General features: G+C 35.8%; 1 protein-coding gene across 3 annotated transcripts in view; it reads right to left on the bottom strand.

Moving 5' to 3' along the window:
- Positions 1-4,873: 4,873 nt before the first annotated feature.
- UBXN2B (UBX domain protein 2B) overlaps positions 4,874-27,991 on the bottom strand; it is a 46,229-nt gene continuing 23,111 nt past the window's right edge. The window contains exons 5-8 of one of the 3 annotated variants that reach the window (XM_072604638.1): positions 22,403-22,512; positions 9,428-9,565; positions 7,492-7,653; positions 4,874-6,900 (exon numbers count right to left, since the gene is read on the bottom strand). In XM_072604638.1, the coding sequence (XP_072460739.1) occupies positions 6,738-6,900; positions 7,492-7,653; positions 9,428-9,565; positions 22,403-22,512 (573 nt within the window). In that variant the 3' untranslated portion in view covers positions 4,874-6,737. Of the gene's footprint in view, positions 6,901-7,491; positions 7,654-9,427; positions 20,363-21,792; positions 21,884-22,402; positions 22,513-27,991 lie in introns of those variants that run through there. The other 2 variants (XM_072604640.1, XM_072604639.1) reach the window with 2 other exon arrangements.

Below are 27,991 nucleotides of genomic sequence, written 5' to 3'. Positions count from 1 at the left end.
AACTCAAAATTTTGTGAAAATGAATGTTGAAAACTTAAAATAAATTTTAAAAATTATCCTTATAAAAAAAGAAAGTAAAAAATTACTGAAATAAAACTAGGAGCTGGTTTTTGAAAAAAAGAAAAAGACAAGCCATTGGCTAATTAGATTCAAAAAAAGAAAAGAAAAACAAATTATTAGCATCCAAAAATGAAACAGGTGAATTCACACCAATGAAGAAGAAACAAAAGCATTTCTTCGGAACAATTTTGCCTAACTATATGCCAATGAAATTGACAATTTTAATGAAATGGATATTACGTAAATATACATTGCCCAGATTAACAAAAGGGGAAATAGAATACTTAAATAACCCTACTCAGAAAAAAGGAACTGAATGATCCATAAATGAACTCCCTAAGGAAAACAAAACCAAACCCAGTACCAACTGGATATGCAAGCAAATTCTACTAAACATTTAAAGAACAATTAATTCCACAACACATACCCCATTTGAAAATAAATGATAACGGAGTTCTACCAAATTCCTTCCTTGATTATAAATATGGTCCTGATACCTAAATCAGAGAGAGTCAAAACAGAAGAAGAAAGCTATAGACCAATTTCTCTAATGAATATCAATGCAAAACTTTTAAATAAAATACTGGCAAGGAGATTACAGTGATATATAACAAAGATCAAACATTATGACCAGACTGGATTTACACTAGGGATGCAGGGTTGGTTCAATATTAGGAAACTTTAATTGATGATACTGATAACCAAAAGACCCCACTGCCCAATCGCATGATTATTTTAATATAGAAATATAGACATTTAATACATACATATATATATATATATACATGTGTGTGTGTGTATATATATATATATATATATATATATATATATATTTATATACACATATATATTTGACAAAATATAACTCCCATTCTTACTGGTTGTTGTTCTTTGTTCTCAAACAGGGCTAAAAACTATGTTAGAGTCAAGTTACCGTGTCTTCAATTGTGGCTGATCAGACCAATACGAGCTTGGAATGCTCTACCACAGGTCAGGCACAAATAGTTCATGTGACTATTTAGTGTAGATTTTCTAAATTTGTGCATCTCATGTTTCTTTTTAAGCTGCTTCAATTCTATTTTGCTCATAGAACACAGCCCCTTCTTTGATGTACACATGCCATACTAGGCAGTCCTTGGCTAGCGTCTCCCATGTCACACAATCAATTCCCCAGAGACCTTGAAAGTGTCCTTGTATTACTTCTTTTGACCACCATGTGAGCATGTTCCTTGCACAAGTTCTCTGTCAAATAGTCTTTTAGGCAAATCTTTTAGAAAGTATAGGAATAAATGGAGATTTTCTAAAAATACTAAGTTGTATTTATGTAAGAACCAATTGTAAGCATTATGTATACTATGGATAAACTAGAAGCCTTTCCCATAAGATCTGAGATGAAGTAAGGATGTCTATTATCATGACAACTATTCATTATTGTACTAGAAATTCTAGCTATAGCTATAAGACAAGGAAAAGAATGAAAAGAATAAGCATAGACAATGAGGGGAAAAACTATCATGTTTTACAGATGAGAAGATGGTTTACTTATAGAATCCTAGAGTCAATCAAAAAACTAATGTGAAACAATAACTTTAGCAAAGTTGCAGAATATAAAATAAACACATGCAAACAGTATTTCTACATATTGCCAACAAAACCCAGTAGGAAGTAGAAATTCCATTTTAAATAATTAGTATAAAATATTTGGGAGTCTGCTTGTCAATATACACACAAAAGAATTATATGAAAACAATTACAAAACACACAAATGAAGTTACAACTAAATAATTGGAAAGAATATTACTTGCTCATGAATAGGACAAGTCAATGTAATGAAATTAATTATCTAAATTAATTTATTCAGTACCACATGAGATGAAAATATTTTATTATTTATTAATAGTTTGAACTTAGCTTTATTGTTCAGTTGTTTCAGTCATGTCTAACTCTTCATGGCAAACATCCTGTAGAGGTTTGCCATTTCCTTCTCCAGTTCATTTTACAAATGAGGAACTGAGGCAAACAGTTAACTGACTTGCCCAGGGTAACCCAGGTATTAAGTGTGAGGCCAGATTGGAACTGAGGTCTTCCAGATTCCAAGGGGGTGTTCTATCCACTGTGCCACCCAGCTGCTCATGAAACTAGCTTTATGTGGCTAAAAACTGTCTAACCTGGATAGCTGATCTCAGAGATGTTTCAGCAAAGGAGAGTGCATGTTCTAGATCAACTCAAAACACTTGTGTTTTTGATTTGCCCAAATTTTATTGAATGCTTATATTTACCTTCTGATACACATCTCAAGCAACTTTACATGGAAATTGTCCTTTTCTGGAAATTATCCAATTCCCTACTTGTGAGCCAACCAACTACTTGTCCATAATGCCCTTGTTTGAATTCCATATGTGAAACTTGCAGAAACTCCAGAGAGTCATATCTTTTTTTCTGACTCTTTCCTGTGCTCACCCGATTTAATACAATTTTTTCTAAAAAGCTTTTTAGGTATGGGGTTTGTTCTCAACAATTTTGGTGTCAGAAGTAGGATCTCCAATAGTCTACCCCGAATGAAAGGATGATCAATATAGGATCAAATTGGGCACTGTAACATAACTATTGTGGAAATATGTTTAATGTGAGTGTACATGTACAGTCTATGTCAGACTGCAATTCATTTTGGGGGAGAGAGTAGGAAAACGTTTTGAACTCAAAATCTTACAAAAGTGAATGTTGAAAACTAAAATTAAAAAATAAAGTGAAAAGCAACTGGGTATTGTAAGGACCTGGTGAGTACCCAGAGTGGTACTTGGGTGGGTTGAGAACTAACCTGGCTACCCTGATCAGCAAATCAGTAGTGTTCTTGCCTTTTTTGTGTTTGTTTTCGTTGAAATGGATTTCGTATATCCTATTTGTATAAAGTTTTTTTTTTCTTGTCTTTTCAGTGGAATATGGAAAAAAGGGAGAATTTGGAACTGAAAATAGAATTTTTAAAAATGACAGAGGATTTTATATTTGATTCTGTAGTTATCAGAGAACAGCTTGAATTTACTAAGGGGGGGGTAACACAGATCTACATTTTAAGATTAACACTTTGGCAGTTGAGTGGAGGATGGAGGGACCAGGGAAGAGATAAATCAGGGGGACTTATTAGAAGAGTATTCTAAGTGTCTGGGTGAGAGATGATGAGGGTCAATATTCATAATAAACAGCCATCAGGATTCTGAGAAATCTAAAAGCTTTTGGCCTTTTAAAAATTTCTCAATCTATAATCATATTTTCAAACACACAAATATATGTTATCTATACATGACATATATATGTAAATATATACATATATATATACATATATCCGCCCATTCTCTTTCCTAGTTTCAAATTGAAGTCAGAAAGTTAGCATGATATATATTTTTTACTTGGTTTGGAGGATCACGCATTTAGAGCTTCAAGAGAAACTCAGAGCGAACATTTTCAACTTCCTCATTTTAAAGATGAGGAAACTCAAGTCTAGAGGAGCAAAGTGACTTCACAATTACTAAGTGATTGAGCCAGAGTTCAAATTCAGGACCTCTAAATTTCTACATACCGCAATGCCTTTCAATGATTCAGTTTCTTTACTTCATCTTCTGCAACAAATATTAGTAATGTTAGCTAAAATTCTCTTAATGGTTGTCTTTTTTATGTATGCTCATCACGAGCACCAGCTGCAAAGTCAAGGATGACAAGGGTCCCATAAAATGTTTCATTTATATGTTCAATGAAATGAACTTGTTCAACTCTCACTTTTCTCTCCTAAGTGAATTTGTGAGCTCCCATTCCATTCAGTTGCAGTTTTAAAAAATTGCATCTTATTAAAGCAAGCGTATCAGTATTGATGAATGAATAAAGAGTATTTATTAAATATTTAGAGCAAATATTAATATTTGCCAGGCATTGTGCTGATTCCAGGGAAAAGTAAGACAGTCCCTGCCCTCAAGGAACATACACTCTAATGGGGAAAACAACACATATATTGGATTGGTAGCCAAGGAAGAGTACTGGACTGGAAGGTCACTGATTGGTCTCTGGCACAATAAGGTAGTCAATGGATAATAACTTTCCAGAATTAGTGGTAGGGTTCATTCAATTACAGTTCCCAGAGTAAGAGAAAGCAGGAAAGCTATGTATAGATACAAGGTGAAAAGCTAGAAAATGGCTGGAGTAAAAAAGTATGGTGGGATCTGGGCCTGTTTGATATACTGAAGTCTCACCAATCAGTATACCCTCAACCCCTCCAATCGTGTACAACTTCACAGACGTACTCTAAAGTTTGTCAATTCAATAAAGGTTTCACATTTGGAACATCAAATAACTAAATTAATGTTTCTATACTGCTGACCAACATAGATTATTTTCTTTCTTAGGACACTTTACACCTTTTTCTACCATTTTACAACTAGCATTACAAAAATAGATTGGGGCTACAAAGGACACAAGGACATCTTTTATGTTTTTTTTTTGGTTGGTTTTATCTGCTGCTGTATCTAAATAATTCAGTAAATTGGCCTATGTGATTTTTGCTAGGACTTTAGTATTTGGACAACAGAGTCTGGGGCTGGGACCATATTCAAATTTTTTCCAGCTTGATAGAACCTAACAAAACTTGTGTTTTGCCCACCCTGGATCTATCCTAATAAGGCATCAAAGCAGCACTTTTGCTGAAGATGGTCATCACATATTTTTAAAAGCTGATTAAAGACATACTTGCATATATACATATAATGCTGTGACTCCACTCAAATAAAAATCCATATCAAAGAAATCTTGAATAAGAGAAAGCAGTGAATTTATCAAGTACAAACTTCTTTATTGATTAGCATAAATTGAAAAACATTGTTTACACAATCATGCAAAACTACTTTTTGAGGTCAAAATTTAAAATAAATTATATTAACTTAATAAGTAAAAGGTCTTCAGGAAAACAGCATTCAATAAAGTAAAATATTATGAAGTATTTGTTAAACTAATGTTATCCCTTCTGAGGATTTAATTTTTTCTTCTTACATGGGTCCAAGTATTTTAGAAGACAGTTATGCACAAACATGATAGCCAATTTTATACATGCAGCTATGGCCACTGTCATAAAATATAGAAGGAAAACCACAAAAAGAAAATTTCAAAGAATACAACAGGGTTTGGGCTAAATTTCTTCACAATTTTAATTTGCTTATCACCACATAGCTGTTTCAACTACTGGCAAGGAGGAAGTATCTTCTCTATTCTGAATATAATTTGGGGTTGGGGGAGTTTCTCTCAAAGGGAAAGGCTAGCAGCCTCATTATTAAAACTGCTAGCAGAGCTAGGCTCGATCTATGTCCAAGGGAAGAAAATATCTAACTGTTTTCATATTAGCTTTGTAAAGTTCACTTGCCTCAGTGCTATAAATTTAGTAAAATGGCAGTGACAAAGCACAGATAGACATTCTTAAGTGTCCTTATCATAGAATGTGCAAGGGAAAAGCTACATAAGCAAAAATGGTGACTTGGAAAGAAACAAAAAAGAACTATCCCAACCCTTCAAATGTTGTCATTCATATTGTCAATTATCCCTCCTATATCATGGTTCTAATAACTATTTTGAATACCTATGTGGACAGTTTTTCAGGCTAGAAATGCCTGAAAAGAATCACTATAATGGTACATTTCCAAGAGGTTACAGGAGACCTCTTTCTCTGGCAGTTCTGCTGGGGGATGGCAGGGAGGGGAGCAGCAGGAGGTAGCGTGTTCTAGGTTTGAACATGACTGCAGATGACTCTAGGAAATAGCAGTGAGTTCTACTACACTTGCCTACATTGTTACCTCTAGCACTACTTACATTTATGTGTTTTTGTTTGGTGTTTGAGAGAGCAGTATAATTATAATGGGAAAAAACTGCATGTGCTTGAAGGTCAAACCAGATTATCTGATATCACCAAAACACCCAATGTAACTGATAGAGATGGATATATAAAAATTTAATGTGTTGAAAAATTACTTTCTGCATGATCAATCTGCTTCTAAATCAGAACATAGTTATATTTTCAATATAAACTATAGTAAAAGAAAATTTCAGTTAATCTGATCAAGAAATTTTTGAATGGCTGTTTGTCAACTTCGCATCAAAATACTTCAGTGTAAATCTTACCAAATATAAGGTATATATTCAAAAAGGTGGTTTTATTTTGCAAGGGTTATGCATACTTTAAAAAACTGTCATGTCACAGTGGAAGTAACTCATTTTTAATTGAGGAATATGGAATTTATAAATATAAGGAGGTTCAGTTATAAAAAAGTCTAAAAAGTCCAAATGAACAATTACTGTATTGGACCAAATATTGGCTACTGCCGGATACAAGCTGTATCCCTCCTTTTTTTCCTTTCAAAAAGATCTACAGCTGAATACTGGGAGGGAATTGCTGGCTACATTCAGGTTTTATGCAAGCCATATTTGGAGGGAAAGTGTGGCCTATATTTGGACCAACACAGAATAGAAAAAGTCCATTCATGAAACATATTTAGGTACACTGGAGCTGCAAGACAGAACAATAAAACCAAGATAGGAAAAAAAAAGTTGTGGTGATTCCTATTTTTTTCTGAAGTACTTTTTTTCTTTTTAAAAAACATGGCACATTATTTATCCCACATGCTACTGCAGAGACAGGAGGAGGAAGATTACTTCAGTTGTTGAAGAATCACAGTGTTAAGTATATCTGCTTCTTGAAGTGTCAGGCTTTCATCCGTTAGCTCTTTGTTTGGAAATGATGTAACAAGAACAAAGCCAAGAGTTGCAAACTCAGGGCGCGACTGTACAATAAATTCACGGACATCCATGATCCTGAAGAAAGGACATCGTAAGTTATGGTTGAAAAGATTTGTTTATTCTAAAGAGGGTGAGGATACTTGAAAACAGAATCACAAAACATTCCCCAATAATCTTGTTTATATGGCTAATTTCACTATGCAGATACTATTTTAAGGAAAAAAAAGCAATGTTCAAGCCAGTCTCTTTTAGGTTGACCACAATTTCCCAATTAGTGAAGATCAAAATTAGTAAAGGTTATATTACTAAATATAGTTTTCAGAAAAATTCAGATATTTATAATTCTTATACATTCACTCATCAATAATGCCTCTATATATTCCAGTTCTCATGTTTTAGAATCAGTGGGAAACTATGCCTTCTGCCTCGATTTATTTTTGTATGAGTAATAAGGTGCAGAAAAATATTTGTCATGTGAAACCATTTGCTTCTTACACACTTAAGGACAATTTCACTTTTTTACTGAATATTTATTTCAAAGGTACTATCCAAACCATTTATATTTCTACACTATTAAAGCCATTTACTGTTGTGTACAATTTCAAACTAGACAGCCTAATATATGCTTATTGTAACTGATAGTGTGACAGGACTGTATTAGCTTACCTATGTGTGCAGTTGAATCTTTGTATCAAGCGGCTTCCATCTGCTAACCTGATTTGAATTTTTGTTGTTGGCACTGAATCATCAACAAGAACGACTGCATTTATGATTGACTTTTCCTCCTCTTCAGGAGAAGAAGGTGTACTGACTATTTCAGGAGTCAGACTAGAAGAAGACAGAAAATAAAAAGACTTCTAAAACAGAACGTGCAAAAAAACCACAACCCAGTGTTTTACCAAAAAGGTAGTTAAATAAAACATTAACATAGCTATAGAGATGATCAACTTTCTCCCAACTAACATCGTAGCTGATGATTCTCAATGCTTCTCCCCAGTGGAAACGGTCATGAGCACTGCAACTTCTGAGTTTGCTGTTTTTCACCCTCTCCTTAGGGTTTCAAACATAAATTTTATGTTAATTACGAAATGTGGAGCATTCATCTACTTGAACTATTATCAAAAACCTTTATCTTCTTAATCTGTTAATCAAAATATTGTCTGAGCAGAGAGATAAACAGTCAAGTATAGGAAAAGTTTGGATGCTGCCAAGTACCTTTGCTTTATTCCACTATTTGTAAAAATGTTCTAATAACATTTAAAATGGACATCTATTAACCCATAGTAATGCCTCATTAAGTTACAGAGCTGACCCTGAATTCTTACATTATGTAATCACAATTCTTTGGGCATTCTGCCAATGGGGAAAATCTTAGTTATGGTCTCATAGCAGACTGTCCAGAGCAGCTGTCAATTCAAGATCTGGTAAGGTCCATCATTAGAGGCCTGGACACAAAGTGATCACATGTATCCATGTATGTGTGTATGTATGTGTGTATACATATATACCTATATATGTTTTGCCATGGCAACCCACAGAACAAAAGAATGTGGTCTAGATGGTCCTGTTTTCAGAGTTAATGGCAGAATGACAAAAAAGGGGATAGAAGGTGCTAAGAATTTACAAGTTATTAAGACCCTCTTTAATTATTAAATTATTGATTTCTTAATGTGCTATTTGCCCAGTGAAATTAGCTGACACACTACAGAAGCAACTAAAGCACATTTATGCAGATTATTCTTCATATAAACATGTGAAGATCAATAGGTTTTAGCTACTTAGGCCAGCTCAGAACTTCTCAGGTGAACAAATGAATTGGTGGGTATTTAATTACTACACTGAACTCAATCTAATAATCTTAGAGATATGGAGCCGGATAATTGGGCAGTAGAAAATAGCTTTTGTCCTCATAATTGTGTCTGCTTACTTTCAACTACATACAGATGAAGACTGTCTGTATACAGACAATTATATACAGATGAAATGTACAGAAATGCATATGTATCATACAGCAGGAAGATTGCTTGAGCACAGAAAAAAATGGCAATATTGTTTCATGATTTGTCAAATAAAATTTTTAAAAATATAACTGAGTCTATTATGAAGGATCTTCATTCCTAGAAGGTCCTTTAATTGAGGTATAACTATAGCACAACAGTTTGCCCAAGGAGAACTTAATTATTTTTAATTGTATACAATTGGCTTTAGAAAGTTAATACCTTAAAAGCCTGTAGAAATTTGTTGTTTTGTTCAACTTGTCCACTGGTTTTAGAATTAATTAATTCTATTAGGCTTATATAAGCAGGATTATGGGGCAGACACAATTAAAAATGAGTAAAGGCTGGAAAACTTCAAGGGAGTAAATCCTAGTAGAGCTCAATCCAAGTAGCCTTAATCTTGATCAAAGACTGCTCTTCCTATCTGTAAAGTCAATGGTGCTTTGGTGCTGTCTGTCTGAGTCTTTAGATTTTTAATGGAATGGCTTTCATAATTTAAGACCAATTTCTCACCATTAAAATTTCTTTTTTTCCTCTTCATATTCCTTTCCCTCCCAACCCAATGCTAAATATATTAAAAAGTGTTTTCTTCTTTCATGTTTTACCTTCCAAGTTTTTGCCCTTCTCCACTAAAAGCCTTGAATCGCAATCTCGGTTTTACGTATTCTTGCTCTTGGTGATCTTCCATATCCAAATTCACCTGTCCACCATGGACCAGTCGCTGAAGCTCCAGAGGAATTTCACTTTGAGGGGGGGAAAATTTAATTGATTGTTATTATAACCAAATTGGGGTGAAGAGGGCAAAAGTGTTTTAGCCTTAAGTAGAAATTTTCCGTAAGGAAATTACAGGTTGATAACATGTTTCCTAAAATTACGTTAATTCATAATTTCATTCTAGGGACTACCCTTAATTTTTTGGATAGCAGAATCTTGAACAAGTCACACCTGAATTTTTGTTGATGAGAGAAAATATGACGAAATTCTGATTTTTTAAAAATTATTTTGTGATATCAAGGTAAGTACATTTCACATGGAGCTCACTTAAATTTATACAACACTAGCAGATTTGTTTTCCCTCTCCCCAGTACCAATTTCTGCTTTTGCTCTTCACTTAGCAGCTGACTAGCTGAATAGTGGCACTGACCTGCCTCCAGCCCCTGGCTCTGCCTCACATCACTACTGCTCCTGGTGAGCCTCTGCATCCAAAAGGCTGAAAAACAACCTTCAGTCTTGATCCCTGGTAGCATTGGAGTGCTTTGTTGATTATCACTACTTGATAGTGGGAGAATGGGTCAGGACTTAGAAAAGTAAGGACTTCTTGTAGCTTGTTCACAAGTATTTTTACTCAGAGAAAGATTTTTTAAAAATTAAAGGCAAATTTAAACATGGAGTAACATGGCACTCTACTCATCTCAGTTCAAAAGCTTTGGATACTATATTTCCTTCTAAGACTTCTAAGTGAAACTTACCTTATGTTTCGTTGACAGTATTAACAAGAAGATTATTTGTACATTCATATTTATAAAATACCAAACAAAAACCAGTAAGATTTTAAAGATAAGAACAGTGAAATTTGCAGATACATTCAGGGATGATTGAACAGTACAAATGCAGATCACCAAAGTTCCTGATAATTTATGGAAAAGGAGTATTTCTAATGTCTGAGATTTCCTGATAAATTAAAGAAAACATAATGGAAGACTTTAATACAAATAAAATAAACATGACTAATAAAATTTTAAACCTGACCAAGCACTCAGCCTCAAAAATGAATTTGAAAACATTTACGTTTCCACTTACACTGCTTCGAAATGGAAACTGTTAGGAAAAGTAACCAAATGATTTTGGAACCAACTGACATGGTAAAGAATTCATTGATGCCTCTTCAGAGTTTCCCTTCATTCTTACCCAACTCTGGAAAGGCAATGAGTTGAAGGCAAGTTACAACCTTCTTATTCTCCACTGTCAATGTCAGCTAAGAATCTGTTGTCTTGAAGTCTGTGATGGCAGGGATATGTTTAATTTAAACTTTCTATTACCTTTAATATCTACCACAGTGTTCTGTCTATATTAGGGACTTCATGATTGTTGACAGGCATCATGGTGTAATGGAAAGAATGGCTAGCAAGGAGTCAGGAGTGACCTAAATTCACATTCCTACTCATAGCACTTCCAAAATGCAAGATTATAGGAAAGTCATCTAACCCTTCTTTGGACCTCAGCTTCCTTATCTTTAAGATGGTTATAGTAAAGCCTACAGCAGTTTCCTCCCCGGGTTATAAAGATATAACATACGCAAAATACTTTGTGACCTTAAGATACTCAATCAGACATTTTTATTATCATCAAATGAAGGACTAAATCAAAAGATGACCAGAGTTGTTATCTACTAGTTTTCCACATTCTCAACACTTTCTCAATTACTTTAGATGGGGGGGGGGGGGGTGTCACAATTTTCCTTCCCAACTGACGTCATTTTCATACTCTCTGATATTCAGCGCCTATGCTGACAATCTAATACTCTAGCCTCAAGATTTCCCGATCTTGAACTTATTAACTTTTATCTCCATTTTATTTTAGACACCTACAAAAAGAACTGTACCTTAGATGGCATCATCACTCGAATGCACTACTGCTGGATGTTGAACTTATTAGAATGTGAACTCCTTGAGGAGGGATCATATTTTTGCCTTTCTTTATATCCCTAGCATTCAGCACAGTGCCTGCTACATAGCATGTACTTAATGTCTGCTGACTGCCCAAATTCTGAAAATCCTCTTCCTTGTTATAATCAATCATGAAGGCAGAATCTGTTACTTTGAATTTTTATGGCCTGACATAGTAAGTGTCATAGATACTTAAAAAGTATTGAAGTGTTAAACTGAACTGAACCTTTTTCACTTATTACTCTTTCACACCTATCTGAATCTATTATTGACCCTCACTGAGAATTCCAGTCCTTATTCTAGCTTTACTTACCTTCCTATTCACGGCAAAATTTACATTTCGCTACTTTAAAAACTCAATATTGCTTGCCCTCAAGTTTTCTCCCACACTTTCCCTGTTAATTCCCAACTTGCATCACTCTGGCTCTGAGTCAGTGATTTAGTTGACTGCAAATTCATGTTATCTATCCTCAGTGGAGAAGCCTTAATGAAGCTTGTTAGCTTTCATTTATCTCTGATTATCTGTTTCATGTTCCCAACATCAGCTGCTGTAACGCTTTTTACACTCTCCCACGTCTTCCTATCCCCACTGATCTGCTGAGCATATTCCTTCCTTACATAATATCCTAATGTTTGATAGACCCAAAAATAAACTACTGGGATAAGACCTTCCTCTTCAACAGCAACTGTCAAGAAAACTGGAAAGTCATTTAACAGAAATTAGGTTTAGATCAACACCTTTCACACCATAAAGTATGATAAGCAACAAATGGATCTCATATGTAAGTATTACCAAAAATGTTTTGGTAGCATTGAAATTGCCCCTCCCCCCAATTTTTTTAAAAAAGGAAATGGAAGGGGATACTTTGCATGAAGACAGTTAGGAAGAGAATTTTTAACCAAACAAGGCACACATAGAAGTGATTATAAAAAATAAAATTGATAATTCTGGCTACACAAATTAAAAAATTTTACATGAACAAAAGCAATTCAGGCAGAGTAAGAGAAACTGCTGACTAGGGCAAATGTCCATGATAAAGACTAAACATCCAAGACATATAGGGAACTGAAACAGGTACATATGAATATGAATCATTCCCCACAACATAAAGTGACCAAAGGATATAAAGAGACATACTACCAACAACCACTTGGAAGAATGCTCCAAATCATTAAGAATAAGTGGAATGAAAACTAAAACAAATCTGAGGTTTTACTTTATGCCCACTGGATTATCAAAGATGACAAATGATGAAAAATGGTAAATGTTGGAGGGGTGTGGAAGGCAGATTGGAAGTATACTAGAAGCCACTAAACTGTACATCAGTTTGACCTATTGATATCACTGGCACATGGGCCATGGAGGTCAATGACAGGAGGAAGAAAAAAACAACACTGAAAGTAATCAATGCAGCTTTCAATCTTGACCTCAAAAGGAATAACTAATCATGTCTCCTCCTTAAGAAGTGACAATCTGTAGGTATAGAATGAGATCAATGTCAAATATGGGTTCTGTCTTCATTTATTCTGCCTAACTGTACTTTGATAAAAGGGAAGGTGGTAGCAGAGGACATCACTAGGAAGTGACAGATGTTTCTTAAAAAGAACATCAAAATGTTAATGAAAGTTAATTCTTTAGAAAAGTATACACTTATCCCCATTTCAAAATTTCACTTTTATCTTCTTCACATACATTCATCTCCTTCCCTCCTGTCTCAGAGAAAAATTGTCCTTTCCATCTTTCTCCAGGCCAATGCCCCCAATTTGTACTCTTTAAAAAATTTATAAATCTATGTATGTATGAATACACACATATACACACACACACACCTGTATGTATAGGGGTGTGTGCGTGTTCATGTGTGTGTGTGTACTTGTGTGTGTGTGTGTTCTTCCTCCTCCCAATATGGCAGCTAGGTGGTAGAGTGAATAGAGGACTGGGCCTAGAGTAAGGGAGAAGAGTCTTCCTGAGTTCAACTGTGGCCTCAACTGCTAGCTAGTTGTGACACTGGGCAAGTCACTTAATTCCATTTTCCTCATCTTCAAAGATGAGCTGGAGAAGGAAATGGCAAACTACTCCAGAATCTTTACCAAGAAAACCCCATAGGGAGTCATGATGAGCCAGACACGACTGAAACAACTAAACAAACAATACCTCCCTGCCCCCCAACCTTCCCCTTCCCAATTAAGAATGAAAGAAAACAAAATTTCTGTTATAAACATGTACAGTCGAGCAACATAAATTTCTATGTTAACCATGGTAAAAAGAAAAACAGTCTCATTCTGCACTCTGAATCCTTCACACCTCTATTAGCAAGTGAATAGGATAATTCATCATTAATCTTTTAAGCTGTCATTGGTCATTACGCCGAGCTCCTAATTCTTTCAAAGTTGTTTATCTCTGCCATACTGCTGTCACTGTATTTTAATTGTTTTTCCTGGCCTTGGTCATTTCCTCTGCACCAGTTCATATAAGTCTTCCTGGGTTTCTCTGAAACCATCTTCTTCATCGTTTCTTATAATACAATAATGTATTGTATTATGTATTGACTGGGACTGGTGCCCTCATGATGCTGATAGATTTCTTGGGCTGCTGTGGGGCCACGGGTATCCATCAACTGGGGAATGGCCAGACAGATTATTGTATATAAATGTGATGAAACATTATTGGTCAACAGAAAAAGAAGACCACAAGGATATTCTAGGGATAAGAGAACAACAGACATAAGGAGAAATTCCAAAGTGAGAAGGCAGCTGAGACATGGTGTTGAAGTGTATTAGAAACCTGAGAGGCCAGAAAGTCTAGCCAATTTATTTTAGCTGAAGTTCACAGAAGCTAAATGACCTGACCCTGATCACAAAGGTTTTTATTTTGACACTTGCATAAGACATACTAACACAAACACTAAAAATTATCTATTCTCTAAGAAACAAGGGAAGAATTTCCAGGAATGTTTGTAATCAATGATTCTGTAAGGTTTGACAAAAACTGTGTTCTGCAGATCTAAATAAATAAAATAAAAAATAAATCAATCAAATATTAAAATAAAAAGTATTTTCTCTGTGTTTTGTAGATAAAAGTATGTATTAACAAAGTTAAATTTTTTTTATCAAACCTGTATTTCTGTCTCATTCATTTTACTGAATATAAATTTATTGCTGATTTAGGAGTTATTTTCTCTTTTTTCATGTTACTCAATTATTAATATTTTAGAATAAAATTTTAATTAAAGCTCCTTTAATATACAAATAAGCAAAACAATCTGAGAAACTACCAAAAATAAACACTTCATTGTTAATGGAAATATCTTATTAATATTTGTTTATATTGTAAAGCTGTTGTGGTAGGATTCTACCAAGGTCTCTCTCTCTTGAAGTCAGGATAAGATTAAAAACAATCTTGAGCAATAAAAGCTATTCTAGGGAAATTGGGAAGCTGTTAACTCAAGTGAGTTCTGACTCCTGGGACCCTGGCCTTCTGATCTGCAAGAATTTTAAGCATAATCTAAGGTTGCCTGATCCAAACCCAACATGCTACTTCCTAGACATCTCTATAACATATAGGTATACCATTCCATGTCCCACACTCCTTGTCTTCCGTATAACTCTAGTTTGGAATGCAAAAATCAAATCTATACACCATTCCTGGAAAAGGATGTGTCAGTATACTCCCCTATAACTCTAATCACAATCCTCTTTGACTTTCCTGTTCGAATTCCCCCTCTATTTGAAGGCTAAGTTTCTTGAGGGCAGAGACTTTCAATCAGACAACAAACTTCTATCTGAAACCTACAACATTCCAGGCACTGTGTCAAGCAATGAAGATACAGAGTGAAAACAAACCATGACAACAAAATGACAATCCCTGATTTCAAGGAGCTCATCATCTCATGAGGGAAACAACATGCAAACAACTGTGGACAAACAAGATACATACGGAATAAATTGGGGATCATCTCAGAGAAGAAGTGCTCGTAGAAAAGAGGCCCAGGGAAAGGCTTCTTGCAGAAGTTAGGACTTTAGCTGAGACCTGAAGGAAGCCAGGGAAGCTAAGAAGGAGGGAGTTCTAGGCCTGGGAAACAGCCACATAAAATGCTCAGAATTGGAAGATGGAGAATTCTGTGTAAGATCAGTAAGGAAGCCAATGTCACTGAATCACAGAGTACATGGAGGTAGGCAGGGTGTAAGAAGAAAGGCCAAACAAGGATTTTATATTTAATCTGGAGACAATAAGAAACCAATGAGGTGGTGCAAAGCAAAGCAAAGCAAAGGTTCAGACTTGTGCTTAATGAAGATCAACTTGACAGCTGAGCAGAGAACCCACTGGAATGGGGAAGGACTTGAGGCAAGGAGACCAAAGAGAAAGCTATTGCAGTCGTACAGATATGAGGAGAGAAGGCCTGGAGCAGAGTGGTGACACAGTCAAAGGAAAGAAAGGGGCATGTATGAGGGATGTATGAAGGTAGAAATAACAGGCTTTGACAAATGACTGAATAAGGAGTAGGAGATGGGTAAGAATGAGGAGTAGAAAATTTCACCTAGGTTGTAGTGCTCTCAACATTGAGGAAGAAGGAAGTTTGGAAGAGGAGAAGGTTTAAGAGTAAAGATAATGAGTTCAGTTTTGGACACAGTAAGTTTAAGACCAATGGGACAAGCAATTTGAGATATCTATAGGAAGTTGGAGATGCTAGACCAGACATCAGAAGAGAAGTATGAGCTGGATAAAGAGATCTGAAAATCATGTACAGACGATGAAAATTTGGCAAATGAGATTAACAAAGAGTGGTCAGTCTGATAAGAGAAGTGTGATGAAAACCTAAAAAGACTATAAAGAAGAGGGTGAATGACAGTATGAAAGGCTGCTGGGAGCTCAAGAAGCATGAGGATTCAGAAAAGGACATCAGATTTGGCCACTCTTCATACAGTAATTAACATTCTGTTTATGACCATTTGATTGCTCTTCAGTAACACAGATGAAGCTAAAAATGGGGGTATTTACAGCACATAGGTGACAGAGAAAACTTAAAGGGCTTGGAAAAGGAATATGAACTATAATAAAAGTAAGGGGACATTTTTCCCATTTTCTGAAGTCTTGATAATGACAAGAAGGCAAACTCCAGGCTTCAAACTAACCCATACTACCTCTAACCATGCTTCTCTGTCCCAGGATTACTGGCATTCTAGATGTCACCTTTTCTGATAGTACCTACAATTTTCTAGCCCAAGACAACTTAGAAGGTTGGTAAGAAAGGTCCATCTCACTGTGGTGAGAATGGAGCGTAGGCTGTGCCCTTGCAAGCCAGTAGCAGGCCCTGGAGGTGACTGAATCAACAACAGAAGCTTCAAAAGCTCTGAGCAAACAGATGGTAAAGAGGGTTGGACAACTGGTCAGAAGCAGATTACAGTAGACCCCCTGCTGACATGAGGTACAGGACTCTGCTGCATTGCCCATACTTGGTTCCAGGTCATAGTCTTGGAGTGAGGAGGAGCCCTAGAACTTGAGAATTTGTGGCTGCAGAAAAGTGGGTACCCTGGTCATAGTTCCAGGGCAGAAAAAGTGCTTATGGTCATTCAAGGACCAGAGCATACGTCAGAAGAGCAATGATCATGCCTTTTCTCAGTTCATCTTACCTTGAAAGAACTGAAAACTTACAGACCCCGCCCCCACCGAATTAGCTCTGAAAACAGCAGCATGAAAAACCTGAAGCTTGTGCCCTGGGGGCAGAGCCTAACTTTAACATAAATTTGAAAGTCAAGAAATAGGCTGAAAAAATGAGCAAACAAAAAGGAACCTGAACACAGAAAGTTATTATGGTGACAGGAAAGTTCAAAACACAAACTTGGAAGACAAAAAAGTCAAAACTGCTACATCCAAAAACTCAAAGAAAAATGTGAAGTCATCTCCGGCCCCAAAAGAATTCCTGAAACAATTAAGAAAGGATTTTAGAAATCAAATAAGAGAGGGAGAGGAAAAATTGAAAAAAAATGAGAATGATGCAAAAAATTATGAAAAAAGAGTCAACAGCTTGGTAAAGGAGGTACAAAAAATAACGAAAATAACACCTTAAGAACAGAACAAGCCAAATGAGAAGAGGCACAAAAATCTACTTAAGAGAAGAACTCATTAAAAAATAGAATTAGCTAAATGGAAAAAGATGTTAAAAAGTTCACAGAAGAAAATAATTGCTTAAAAATTAGAATTGTTAAGTGGAATATAATGATTGCACAAAATTTCAAGAAATAATAAATCAAAGTCAAAACAATGAAGAAAATGTGAAATATTTCACTGGAAAAACAACTGACCAAGTAAACAGACTGAGGAGAGATACTTTCAAATTTTTGGAGTACCTGAAAGCCATGATCAATAAAAAATTTTAAAAGAGCCCAGACATTTTATTTCAAGAAATAATTAAGGAAAATTGCCCTGATCCTCTAGAGCTAAAATAGAAATTGAAAGAATTCACCGACCCATCAGAAAGAAATGAAATGAAAACTCTCAGAAATATTACAGCCAAATTTCAGGGCTCCCAGATGAAGAAGAAAATATTGCAAGCAGCCAGAAAGGAATCATTTAAATAACATGGAGCCATAGTCAGGATAACACAAGATTTACAGTTTCTACTTTAAAGGATAAACAAAGCTTGGAATGTGAAGAAGCTAGGATTACAACCAAGAATCACCTACCCAGCAAAACTGAGTATAATCCTTTAGGGGGAAAGATGGATATTTATTGAAATAGAGAACTTTCAAGCATTCCTGATAAAAAGACCAGAGCTGAATAGAAAATCTGACTTTCAAATACAACACTCAAGAGAAGCATAAAAAGGTAAATAAGAAGGAGAAATCATACGGGATTCAACAAGGTTAAACTGTTTACATTCCTACATGGGAAAATGTTACTTGTAACTCCTAAGAATTTTATCATTATACACAGACAGAGGACATGGGGATGAGCTGACTATGATGGGATAACTAAAAAAATAAAATGAAGGGGTGAAAAAGAGGAAAGCACCGGGAGAAGGCGGAGGTAGAATGATGTGCATTATCTTACAAAAAGAATCACAAAGAGCTTTTACAGTGGAGGGGAAGGTGGGGGAGGGGTTATGGACAGTGCCTGAATCTTATTCTCATCAGAAATGGCTCAAAGAGGACATAATATACAGTCAGGTAAATATAGAAATCTATGTTACCCTACAAGGCAGTAGGAAGGAAAGGAAATAAGAGAAAGGGAAGGAATGATATAAGAGAGGGAAAACAGGGGGAAGTGGTGGTCAGAAGCAAAACACTTCTGTGGCGGGACTAGGGGAGAGGTGAGAAAATAAACAGGGTGAAAATAGAATAGAGAGAAATACAGAGTTAATACTGATAACTGTAAAAAAGGTCACAGCGAGTTTTCTCTGATAGAGAACAGTCAAATTTATATGAATACAAGTCATTCCCCAATTGATAAATGGTAACTATGCCCAAAGAGCTAGAAAACCTTGTGTATCCTTTGACTCAGCAATATCACTACTAGATCTGTTTCCCAAAGAGATTAAAAAAAAAAAAGGAAAAGGATCTAGATGGATAAAAATATTTATAGCAGCTATTTCTGTGATGGCCAAAGACTGGAAATTGAGAGGACGCCCATCAACTGGGAAATGGGTATAAAAGCTGCAGATGATGGTGATGCTGTAAGAAATGATGAGCAGGACGCTTCAGAAAAACCTGGAAAGCCTTCTACGCACTGATGCAAACTGAGCAGAGCCACGAGAAGAGTGCACACAGTAACAGCCACGCTGCTTGACGATCCGCTGTGAACGGCTTTGCTGTGCTCAGCAATACAATGATCTAGGACAGCTCTGGAGGACTTATGGAGAAAAACGCTATTCACCTCCACAGAAAGAACTGAGGGGGTCTGAATGCAGACTGAAGCATTTTTTTTAACTTTATTTTTCTAGTGTTTTTTTTTTTTTGTGGTCTGTGTTTTCTTTTACAACACAACTCATCTGGAAATACATTTTGTATGACTGCCCACGTATAACCTACATCAAATTACTTGCCTTCCCAATGAGGAGTGAGAGGAGGGAAAAAAGGAAAAAATTTGAACTCAAAACTTTAAAAAATGAATGTTAATGATACACGCAATTAAAAAAAATTTTTTTTTAAGAAAGAAGGGATAGATAGTTGGAGCCATTTGTAAAAGCCTTTTTAAAATACCAAACAGAAGGACGTATTTTAGTCTAAAAACTAGGGAAGCGGCATGATTAAACACGCAATTTAAGAGTATCAATTTGGCAGCTGTTTGGAGGATAAATTGCAGAGGGGAGAGCACAGAGATCAATTAGGAGAACGTTGCAATAGTTCAGAGAAGAAGTGAGACAGTCTAGACCAGGATTTGTTTGGGGTAAGCAGAAGAGGTAATGAATCAAAGGGATTTTGAGGAATATAATCAACAAGATTGGGAACTAAATTAATACGAAGTCTGACAAATACTAGTCAACAACTGAGGTGTGTGACTTTTTAGATGGAAGTCCCAAGGCTTCTTCTGTAATCAAGAAAGGAAAGAAAGTATTCTAGCTCAATCACTCATAATATGAAACCTGGCAAGTGTCCTTGGAAACTTCTGCCATTTCTAAGGGGCTAAAATCATTGCTCTTGAAAACCATGGGAAATTTCCATCTGTATCCCACAAGTGAAGGCAGGTGACTATATTATATTGCAGAAAAAGGGCCAAGTTTTTTTGACTTGGCATTACCTCAACTGTGTCAGGGATTTCTTTAGTCTCTCAACATTCTCACTCTTCAAGGTAAAGAAAACTTAGTTAAAATTCTCTTCTAGGCTCTTATCCTCTTTGATACAAAGTCTCCTCCCCTTTGATATTCTAGTGGCATCCTAGGAATACAATAAGAGCTGTTGAGGGATTATATAAATTCTCTCCTGCTTCAAGAGAATATTTTAAACCACTTTAGCCTTCAGAAAAATGTCTGATTTTGATACTTTTTCTAGAGATAAATACAATTTTATACTGTTATAGCTCTGTAAAAAGCAAAAGTAAATATAGCTCACACATATGAAGCGCTTAATAGTGTGCAACACAATCAAGAGTTTCAAAGGTGGTAAAATGGATAATATTTATTACATAAAAGTAAAGCTTCTGCACAAACGAAAACAATGTGCCTAAATTAGAAGAAAAGCTGGAAACTGGGAAAAGAATCTTTGCAATAAGTTTCTCTGATAAAGGTCTCATTTCATAGGGAAATGCACCAAGTTAAGAGCCATTCTCCAACCAGTAAGTTGTCAAAGGACATGAGTAGGTGGTTTTCAAAGGATAAAATCAAATCTATCAATAGTCATAAGAAAAACTACTTTAAATCATTAAAAATCAGGGAAAAAACAAATTAAAAAAACTCTGAGGTACCACTTCACGCTCATCAGATTGGCAAAAATGACAGTAAAGGAAAATGACAAATGCTGGAAGATATATAGGAAAATAGGTAGACTAATGCATTGCTGGTGGAGCTGTAAACTAATCCAACTACTGTGAAAAGCAATTTGGAACTATGTCCCAAAAGCTATGATATTATTCAATGAAAACTCAGCAATACTGCTAAAAGGTTTATAACCCAAAGGGATGAAAGAATGAGCAAAAGTACCCATTTGTGCAAAAATATTCATAGCATCTTTTTCTGTGGTGGCAAAAAACTGGAAACTCAGAGGATACCCACCAATTAGGGAATGTCTGAGCAAGTTGTGGTACATAATGTGACAGAATGTAATTGTGCTATAAAAAATGATGAAGGTCATGGTTTCAGGAAAAAATATGAACCAGATCTACACAGTAACAATAATTTTGTAAATATAATCAACTATGAAAGACTGATTCTTACCAACACAATAACCCACCACAATCCCAAAGCACTCACACTGGAAAGGGCTATTCGTATCCATATAGAGAACTGATGGAATACATATTGAAGCTTAATTTTTTCTCTCTCTCTCTCTTGTTGGGGGGAGGAGAAATGGCTAACGTGGAAATTTGTTTTGCATGACTGTATTTGCAATGGATTTTTTATTTATTTTCTTCTCAATGGATGGAATAGGTTGTGAGGAAGAGGGAGAGAATTTGAAACAAAAAAATAAAATAGAATTCAATGAAAAAAATAGTGCAATATAAATTATATTATTATCAACTAATACTTGATAAGGGCTTCAAAATAACCCCCTACGAAGTCCCTAACTGCAGAGTATCTGAGTATAATGTGATTGTTTATACTTTAAAAGAAACTGAAAATACCTAGAGTTTATCCTCTTCTCGCACTAACCTTTTGAAATCTTCTGCCAGTAGTAAATGCCACTTAATAGATTTCTAACATAAGTTGCTGAATTTCAGGCATACATGCACTGAGAGTCACCCTGTCAATAGTAAGCAGGACAGTGGCTTAGTGTATGGGAAGCTACATACTAATCCATTTAGTGAATAGTACTAAATCATCAAGATTAAACAGACTTGGCACAAAATAAACAAAAGTCTCTCTCTTTAGAAACAAACCACTTCTCATGAAACAATTTGTTGTGAATTTTCAGGAAATGGCAATTATTCTCCATCCTACTTCTCAAAGGTATTCCAGAAACTCTGACAAGAGTTCCTATAGCACATAAGCATTTGAAACACTGACAGCTTTATAATGAATAAATTAAAGAGTAAAATAAACTACATATTCAGGAAGTAACCACTTGAATAGGGAGAAACACATAATGATTTTTCCTAGTATTCTCAAATGTTTGACATTTCAGTAGCCACTCCATGAAAACTCTAAGTATACTACTAGATCATAATAATTCTTTAAAAAAATCCCCATTTTTTTCAATACTGCACAAAAGATAGATGATCACCAATATGTATATATATACATATATATATATATATCTTACCCTCTTTTAACAGACTCCAGAAACTGAGCATTTGTTGGATCAGTATAAGATCTTAATTCTCCATCATCTAAACTGAAACCATTGCTCCAAAGTTTGAGCAAAATTTGAACCTATTGAGCAAAAACAAATAATTAAACATGTAAAAATAAAACACTTTGGCTAAATAACTATACTTCAAATATTAACTTATCTAACAACACACAGTCATTCATTTAATCTAAGAGAGGACATACTACTATTTCTGTCACAGCCAAAAGACAAAACATATCAGAAACCATTCTACTGCTTGGCAGATTATATAATCTAAAATTGCCAAAATTACTTGTGGGTCATATAATAAACTATATAATTTACTCAGGAAATTAATATCAACTTCAGTCTTACAATCAAGAACTTGGAGGAGATAGCTAATAAGGATAGATTTTATAAAATGTGCACTGTGTCAAATGAGTGACACTTTTTTTGGGTACTGTGCCTTATATAATCTGTGCTGAAATATACACATACTTTTAAATTCATAATTTTCCAGTGTAACAGAGTTGGAAGGGACGTTAATATCCACCGAGTAAAATGCAAACCTGAAAAATAATTCCTTATACAATGTAACAGGACTTAGTCATTTGCCTCCGCTTCAAAATCCCTAGTTATTATTCCATTCAATTTAAATGGTCCTTGCCCTTTATTTGATTTTTTCTTTGAAAAATACTTTTTAAAAAACACCCCCAAAACAAAACACACTCTAGCCCCCCAAAGAGAAAAGAACGCCAACATCTTTGTTGTTCTTTGTTTTCTCCATTAGTCCTGGCTCATTCTGAGCTTCAGCGTTCCTGACACTACCATTACAGTATTATGCCATACATTTATGCTCATGTACTACCTTCTACATAAAGCTTTCCTGATCCTCTCAACTACTAGTGCCTTCCCTCCTTAACTACTATGTATTTATTTGTATTTATTCTCCTTATACTCTGTACATACTTACATATATACCTTTTCTCTTCCATTAGAATGTACTCTCCTTGAGTATAAGGATTACTTCAATTTTGGTATTTATATCCCTAGTGCCTAAGATAGGGTCTGCTACAGAATACAGATTTGTTTGTCAATTGAACCTGTTTCCTGTTGTTCATTCTACCTTTTGTACCTGAACATTTAACATTTAACACAAAGTTCTACTCTGATGTAGAGGCGATTATGGATTCTTTAGGGCTAGGCAAGCAGACCATAAGCTCTGGTAGACTCTACTATGTTGGAGAGGCTTAGCACATAGGTCTGACAAAAGAATGAGTCTGTTTTCTGAGTGTCGGTTTAGCCAAGTAAGGAAAGATCAGTAGGCTGGCCAACTAGTAATGAAATCTGTTTGGGGTAGCAACCAATAAAACAAAGAAAAAAGTGTCTTCTTAGTTTTCTGTAGCCCTGCTTCCACATCTTCAGGAATGGTGATAGAGAGGTAAAAGGTGTTAAAGGGTGCTAAAAATCAGTTTCTGCTTTGTCAATAAACTTTAATTTGCCTTTTGGTATTCTAAATGTGAGATGCTTGTCCAACGACTAACAAGAACATATTACTGAAAATATCCAATCCAAAGGATCTAGACATTCTTGCTGTAAATGAAAGTAGAAGAAAGGGGGAAAGTGTGGCAAAATGGAAAGATGGTTCATTACTATACTTTCTGAAGATACAAAGAAAGGACTTGATGGAGTAGATTTTATCATATGCCCCAAAGTAATAAGACACACTTTATCCATGTATGACAGCACAAATGATAAATACTTGCAAAAAGAACACTATGAAAATAGCTGCAGCTCATCTAACACACTGGTTGCTAAGAATGAAATTCAATTAATTCTGCAAAGAAATTGGCACAAAAAAGAGACCAAAAAGGGGCCAGAAAGCACATTAGTCAGCAACATGTGACTTATTTGCCAAACTGAGATGGATGTCAACCATCTCTAAGGCAACACTAAGTAAGAATAAAAACTAAATTGTAAAATCTCATGGAAGATGACGGATAATTATGAGCAGTATCATTTAGTAAAGCAAAGAGATGCAATGTAGGATAAAAACCAGTTTAATGAAAGCTCGGTAAGATATCCAATCTATCAAAATTATCTCAGGTGCATTAAAGGATTGAAAGCAGAAGGAAGACTATGAATAGAAGAAAAATAGAAAAGATCTTTAAAAATCATTTAATAATTTTCATCAGCAAGGACAATGAAACTACCACCTCTGAACCCTAATACTGCAGCCCCAGATATACTTTTAAAGGAAACAGAAATAGCATTATAGAGGACAAAGATGGAGAAAGCAACTGGAATATATCAATGTATAGAGGGGGAGATCCATGCTGACTGAAGGAGATGTAATTATGGGGCAATGAAGGTTTATATACTAGGTATCTGGAAGAGGAGAAAAAATGAAAAGAATGGAAAAAATTTTAAGACTTTATTCATACTAAAAGACGCAACTGAAAGAATATCAATAACTATTCAATTATATCCCTATTTTCCTATCTAAACAAAAGCCTTATGAGAGTCATCTGTACACAATTGAGGGTGTCCTTGAGGGTATTATTTGGGAACAAGTAGGCTTATGGCAGTGATATTCAACAACAGATGACCCTTAGATCCCTGTGCTTACTGAAGGCTGATTATGAAAAAGCATTTCAATCAGCAGAACCAAACACTTTCTTACAGGTTCTTTTATAACATATTGTTTTCCCTCCATTCATCAAAATCATTCAAGACTCTCTGGACGATATAACAAAAGAAATAATCCTCTTCAATAGTCATTTGACAATAAACATCAGGCGAGGCATAAAACAGGGAGATGTATGCTCACCAAAAGTATTCACTACTGTGAAGGAAGAGATTTAGTGCAGAGTCCAGGTCAAAGAGGAGTTCCTTAGGGATGATGAGATCCTCCATATGCTCCTGTTTGCAGACTGACACTGTGCTGACTGCATCAAGCCCCAAAACATTGCAGAGCCTCCTGGAAGAGATCTACAATCACTCAAGAGAATTTGTCTTGACTATGCACATAGGTAAAACCAAGTTGATGAAGAATGTCTATTGCTCAGGTTATAAAACATATTTGGACAAACAACCTATAGAGCTTGTTCATCAACATCTACATCTGAAGCAGATAATACAGATGCCCAGAGTTAAACAGGAGGTTCACAGTTAAACAGGAGGAGAGCAACTTGGATACCATTCAGAAAATCTGCAAAATTCCTTTACTGACCCCAAAGCTCCCATGTAAGCAAAGGCACATCTTTTCAACATCTATATTCTACCCAGTGCTGCTATATAGGAGTAAGACATGGAATATGATATTCTCCAATGAATTAAAATGAACACTACAACAACGGCAATGGAAATGCTCATGGTAGATATGAAGAGGCCGCCACACATAACCAATGAAGAACTTGAGGAGAGCAGGAGTACAAGACATCATCAAAGAATTGTTTGACAGAAGAAAGAAGATAGTCTGGTTATATGGCAAGAGCAAGGGATGGCAGATGGACAGCAGGAATGCTTTACTGCTATCCTCATACTGCCAGGAGACTGTAAGGAAGGTTGCTTGGGTGGACAATGGCAAACTTATATGAGAGCAAGACAAGACTTGCACAAGATAGAGAGGAATACATGGGCAGCTATCTGCTTCATTGGAGGGAACTTCCAAAAGAGTGTGATCAGAGATTTGAATTATTTAAAATCTAGTTTGAATAAGGAATTCCCCATGCAACCACACTGGTTTCTTTAGACAATTCCTCCATTTCCTCTTTATTAGAATTATTTAAGTCTAGAGGATTTTGTTCTTCAGAGGTCCCCATACCTCCAAATTCTCTTGTAGAATGTTAGGTCATAGGATTGTACCTACCCTTTCTTTGAAACCTTTAAAATATGCTCTCCAAAATACAGGGTGCATATCAGGGCATTTCCAGGCTTTTTTTCTTTTTCTGTCACAAACTCTTAAGATGATGTAGTCAATTTGCCCTCAAGGTCTTATAATTTCTATCCGATCAACTAGTTCTTCCCTGGTGGTAAAGCAGATCCAAGAGAAATTGATGTTTGTACTTCAGTTTTTTGAAGGATGAAATAATGATTAGGGTAAATAATCTTTCTACTTTTGGCAGAGAGCACTCTAGTAGATATACCTGAAATATGAAACATATAATTTGGATAGCCTGGCCCACACAGCATGTATAGAAATTCTCTGCTTTGGTCCAGTTTACCCATGACACTTTGGGGTCATACTTTTGGTCATTTGTGATTGAAAGATTTATACTGTGAAATGATGAAGAGTCCTGCACTTGGCTACTGAGCTGGAAGAGCAGATGACTCAGGAGTTTGCAATGGGAGATGTCAGAGAGTTCCCTAACTGATTGCTGAAACAGAACTCAATAGATACACAACAAGAGCAACTTGCCTCTCTGTAGTGTTTTTTTCCTTCAAGGCTGTGAGTTAGCTATTTACCAAGAATTTGGCAGGAAGGAGGGACAGTTAGTTAGCCTCATTCCTTCATCTGACCATGGCAACACCAAGAATGTTACTACCTCTCTGTATTCATTATTTTTTGAATTTTGGTAAATAAGCATCTCAAGTTAGAAGTGTCCAGGCAATCTTAAAAGTTCTCAGAGGTCTAAATGTTCGGGTAGGACTGCGTGGCAGTGGCTGATGACAAGGGAAATGTCTGAACTGTGGGTACAGAGACACAATGAAGTCAGATGGCTGCAGAAAGAAGAGCTGTTACAGTGAATACCACTCCTCACGGCAGAGAAAAGTACTGGTTATGGACCTAAGAAAGAAATTCATCCTTGGGGCCCAGATGAGTAGCCTGTCCATCAGATATCCATACTTAGGGAGAGTTGTAAAAGGATTCTGTGAAGGAAGAAAGGTCTACCAGTAGTACCAGAAGTTGTGATTTACCCACAGGCCACAGGTATCTCCTCCTTGTGTGCTTCACTGCCACTGTAACTCTAAGCTTCAATCTACTCTTCCCATGGATGTAGAGTATATTTGCTATTCTGTAAGGCCAAGTGTTCTTACCACACCATTTTAGTAAGTACTTTCCCTAAAAGCTAATTAAGCTTACTAATTATTTGTTAATGGGAAGCACCCCAGTGAGGGTCCAAGGGACTGAGGGGGAGAAGTTAAAACCCCATAAAGTTATCCCTAGAATCTGAGGGCAGTAGATATCCTTTTAGGTTCCACCTTCAGAGTGGGAACTGGAGGAATAATGGAAGGGGAAGGTGTTACGATAGTAAGCGTGTACAAAATTTGTGAAATTTATTGCTACCTTAGGCAAGTCACTAATCTCCCTATGCCTCACTCTCATCATCTGTAAATAAAGGCACCAGACTTGATGGTCCGAGGTCCATTCCAGTTCTAGATCTATGATGCAACGATGAGAAGTTCATAACCTTGCCATGAAAGCCAACTCCATTTCTGGATAGCCTTAATTGTTAGTGAGTTCTTTCTTATTTCTGTCTCTCCGTGATTTTTACCTATTAGCCTTAGTCTTATCCTCTGCAGCTACATAAAATGTCTAATCCTTTTTCTGGATGACCACGTAAGATTTTACAAAGT

Source organism: Notamacropus eugenii, chromosome 4, assembly GCF_028372415.1.
Source record: "Notamacropus eugenii isolate mMacEug1 chromosome 4, mMacEug1.pri_v2, whole genome shotgun sequence".
Classification (NCBI taxonomy): domain Eukaryota; kingdom Metazoa; phylum Chordata; class Mammalia; order Diprotodontia; family Macropodidae; genus Notamacropus; species Notamacropus eugenii.
The sequence above is the reverse complement of the archived record's forward strand: the minus strand, read 5'-3'. Positions and strand labels throughout refer to the sequence as shown.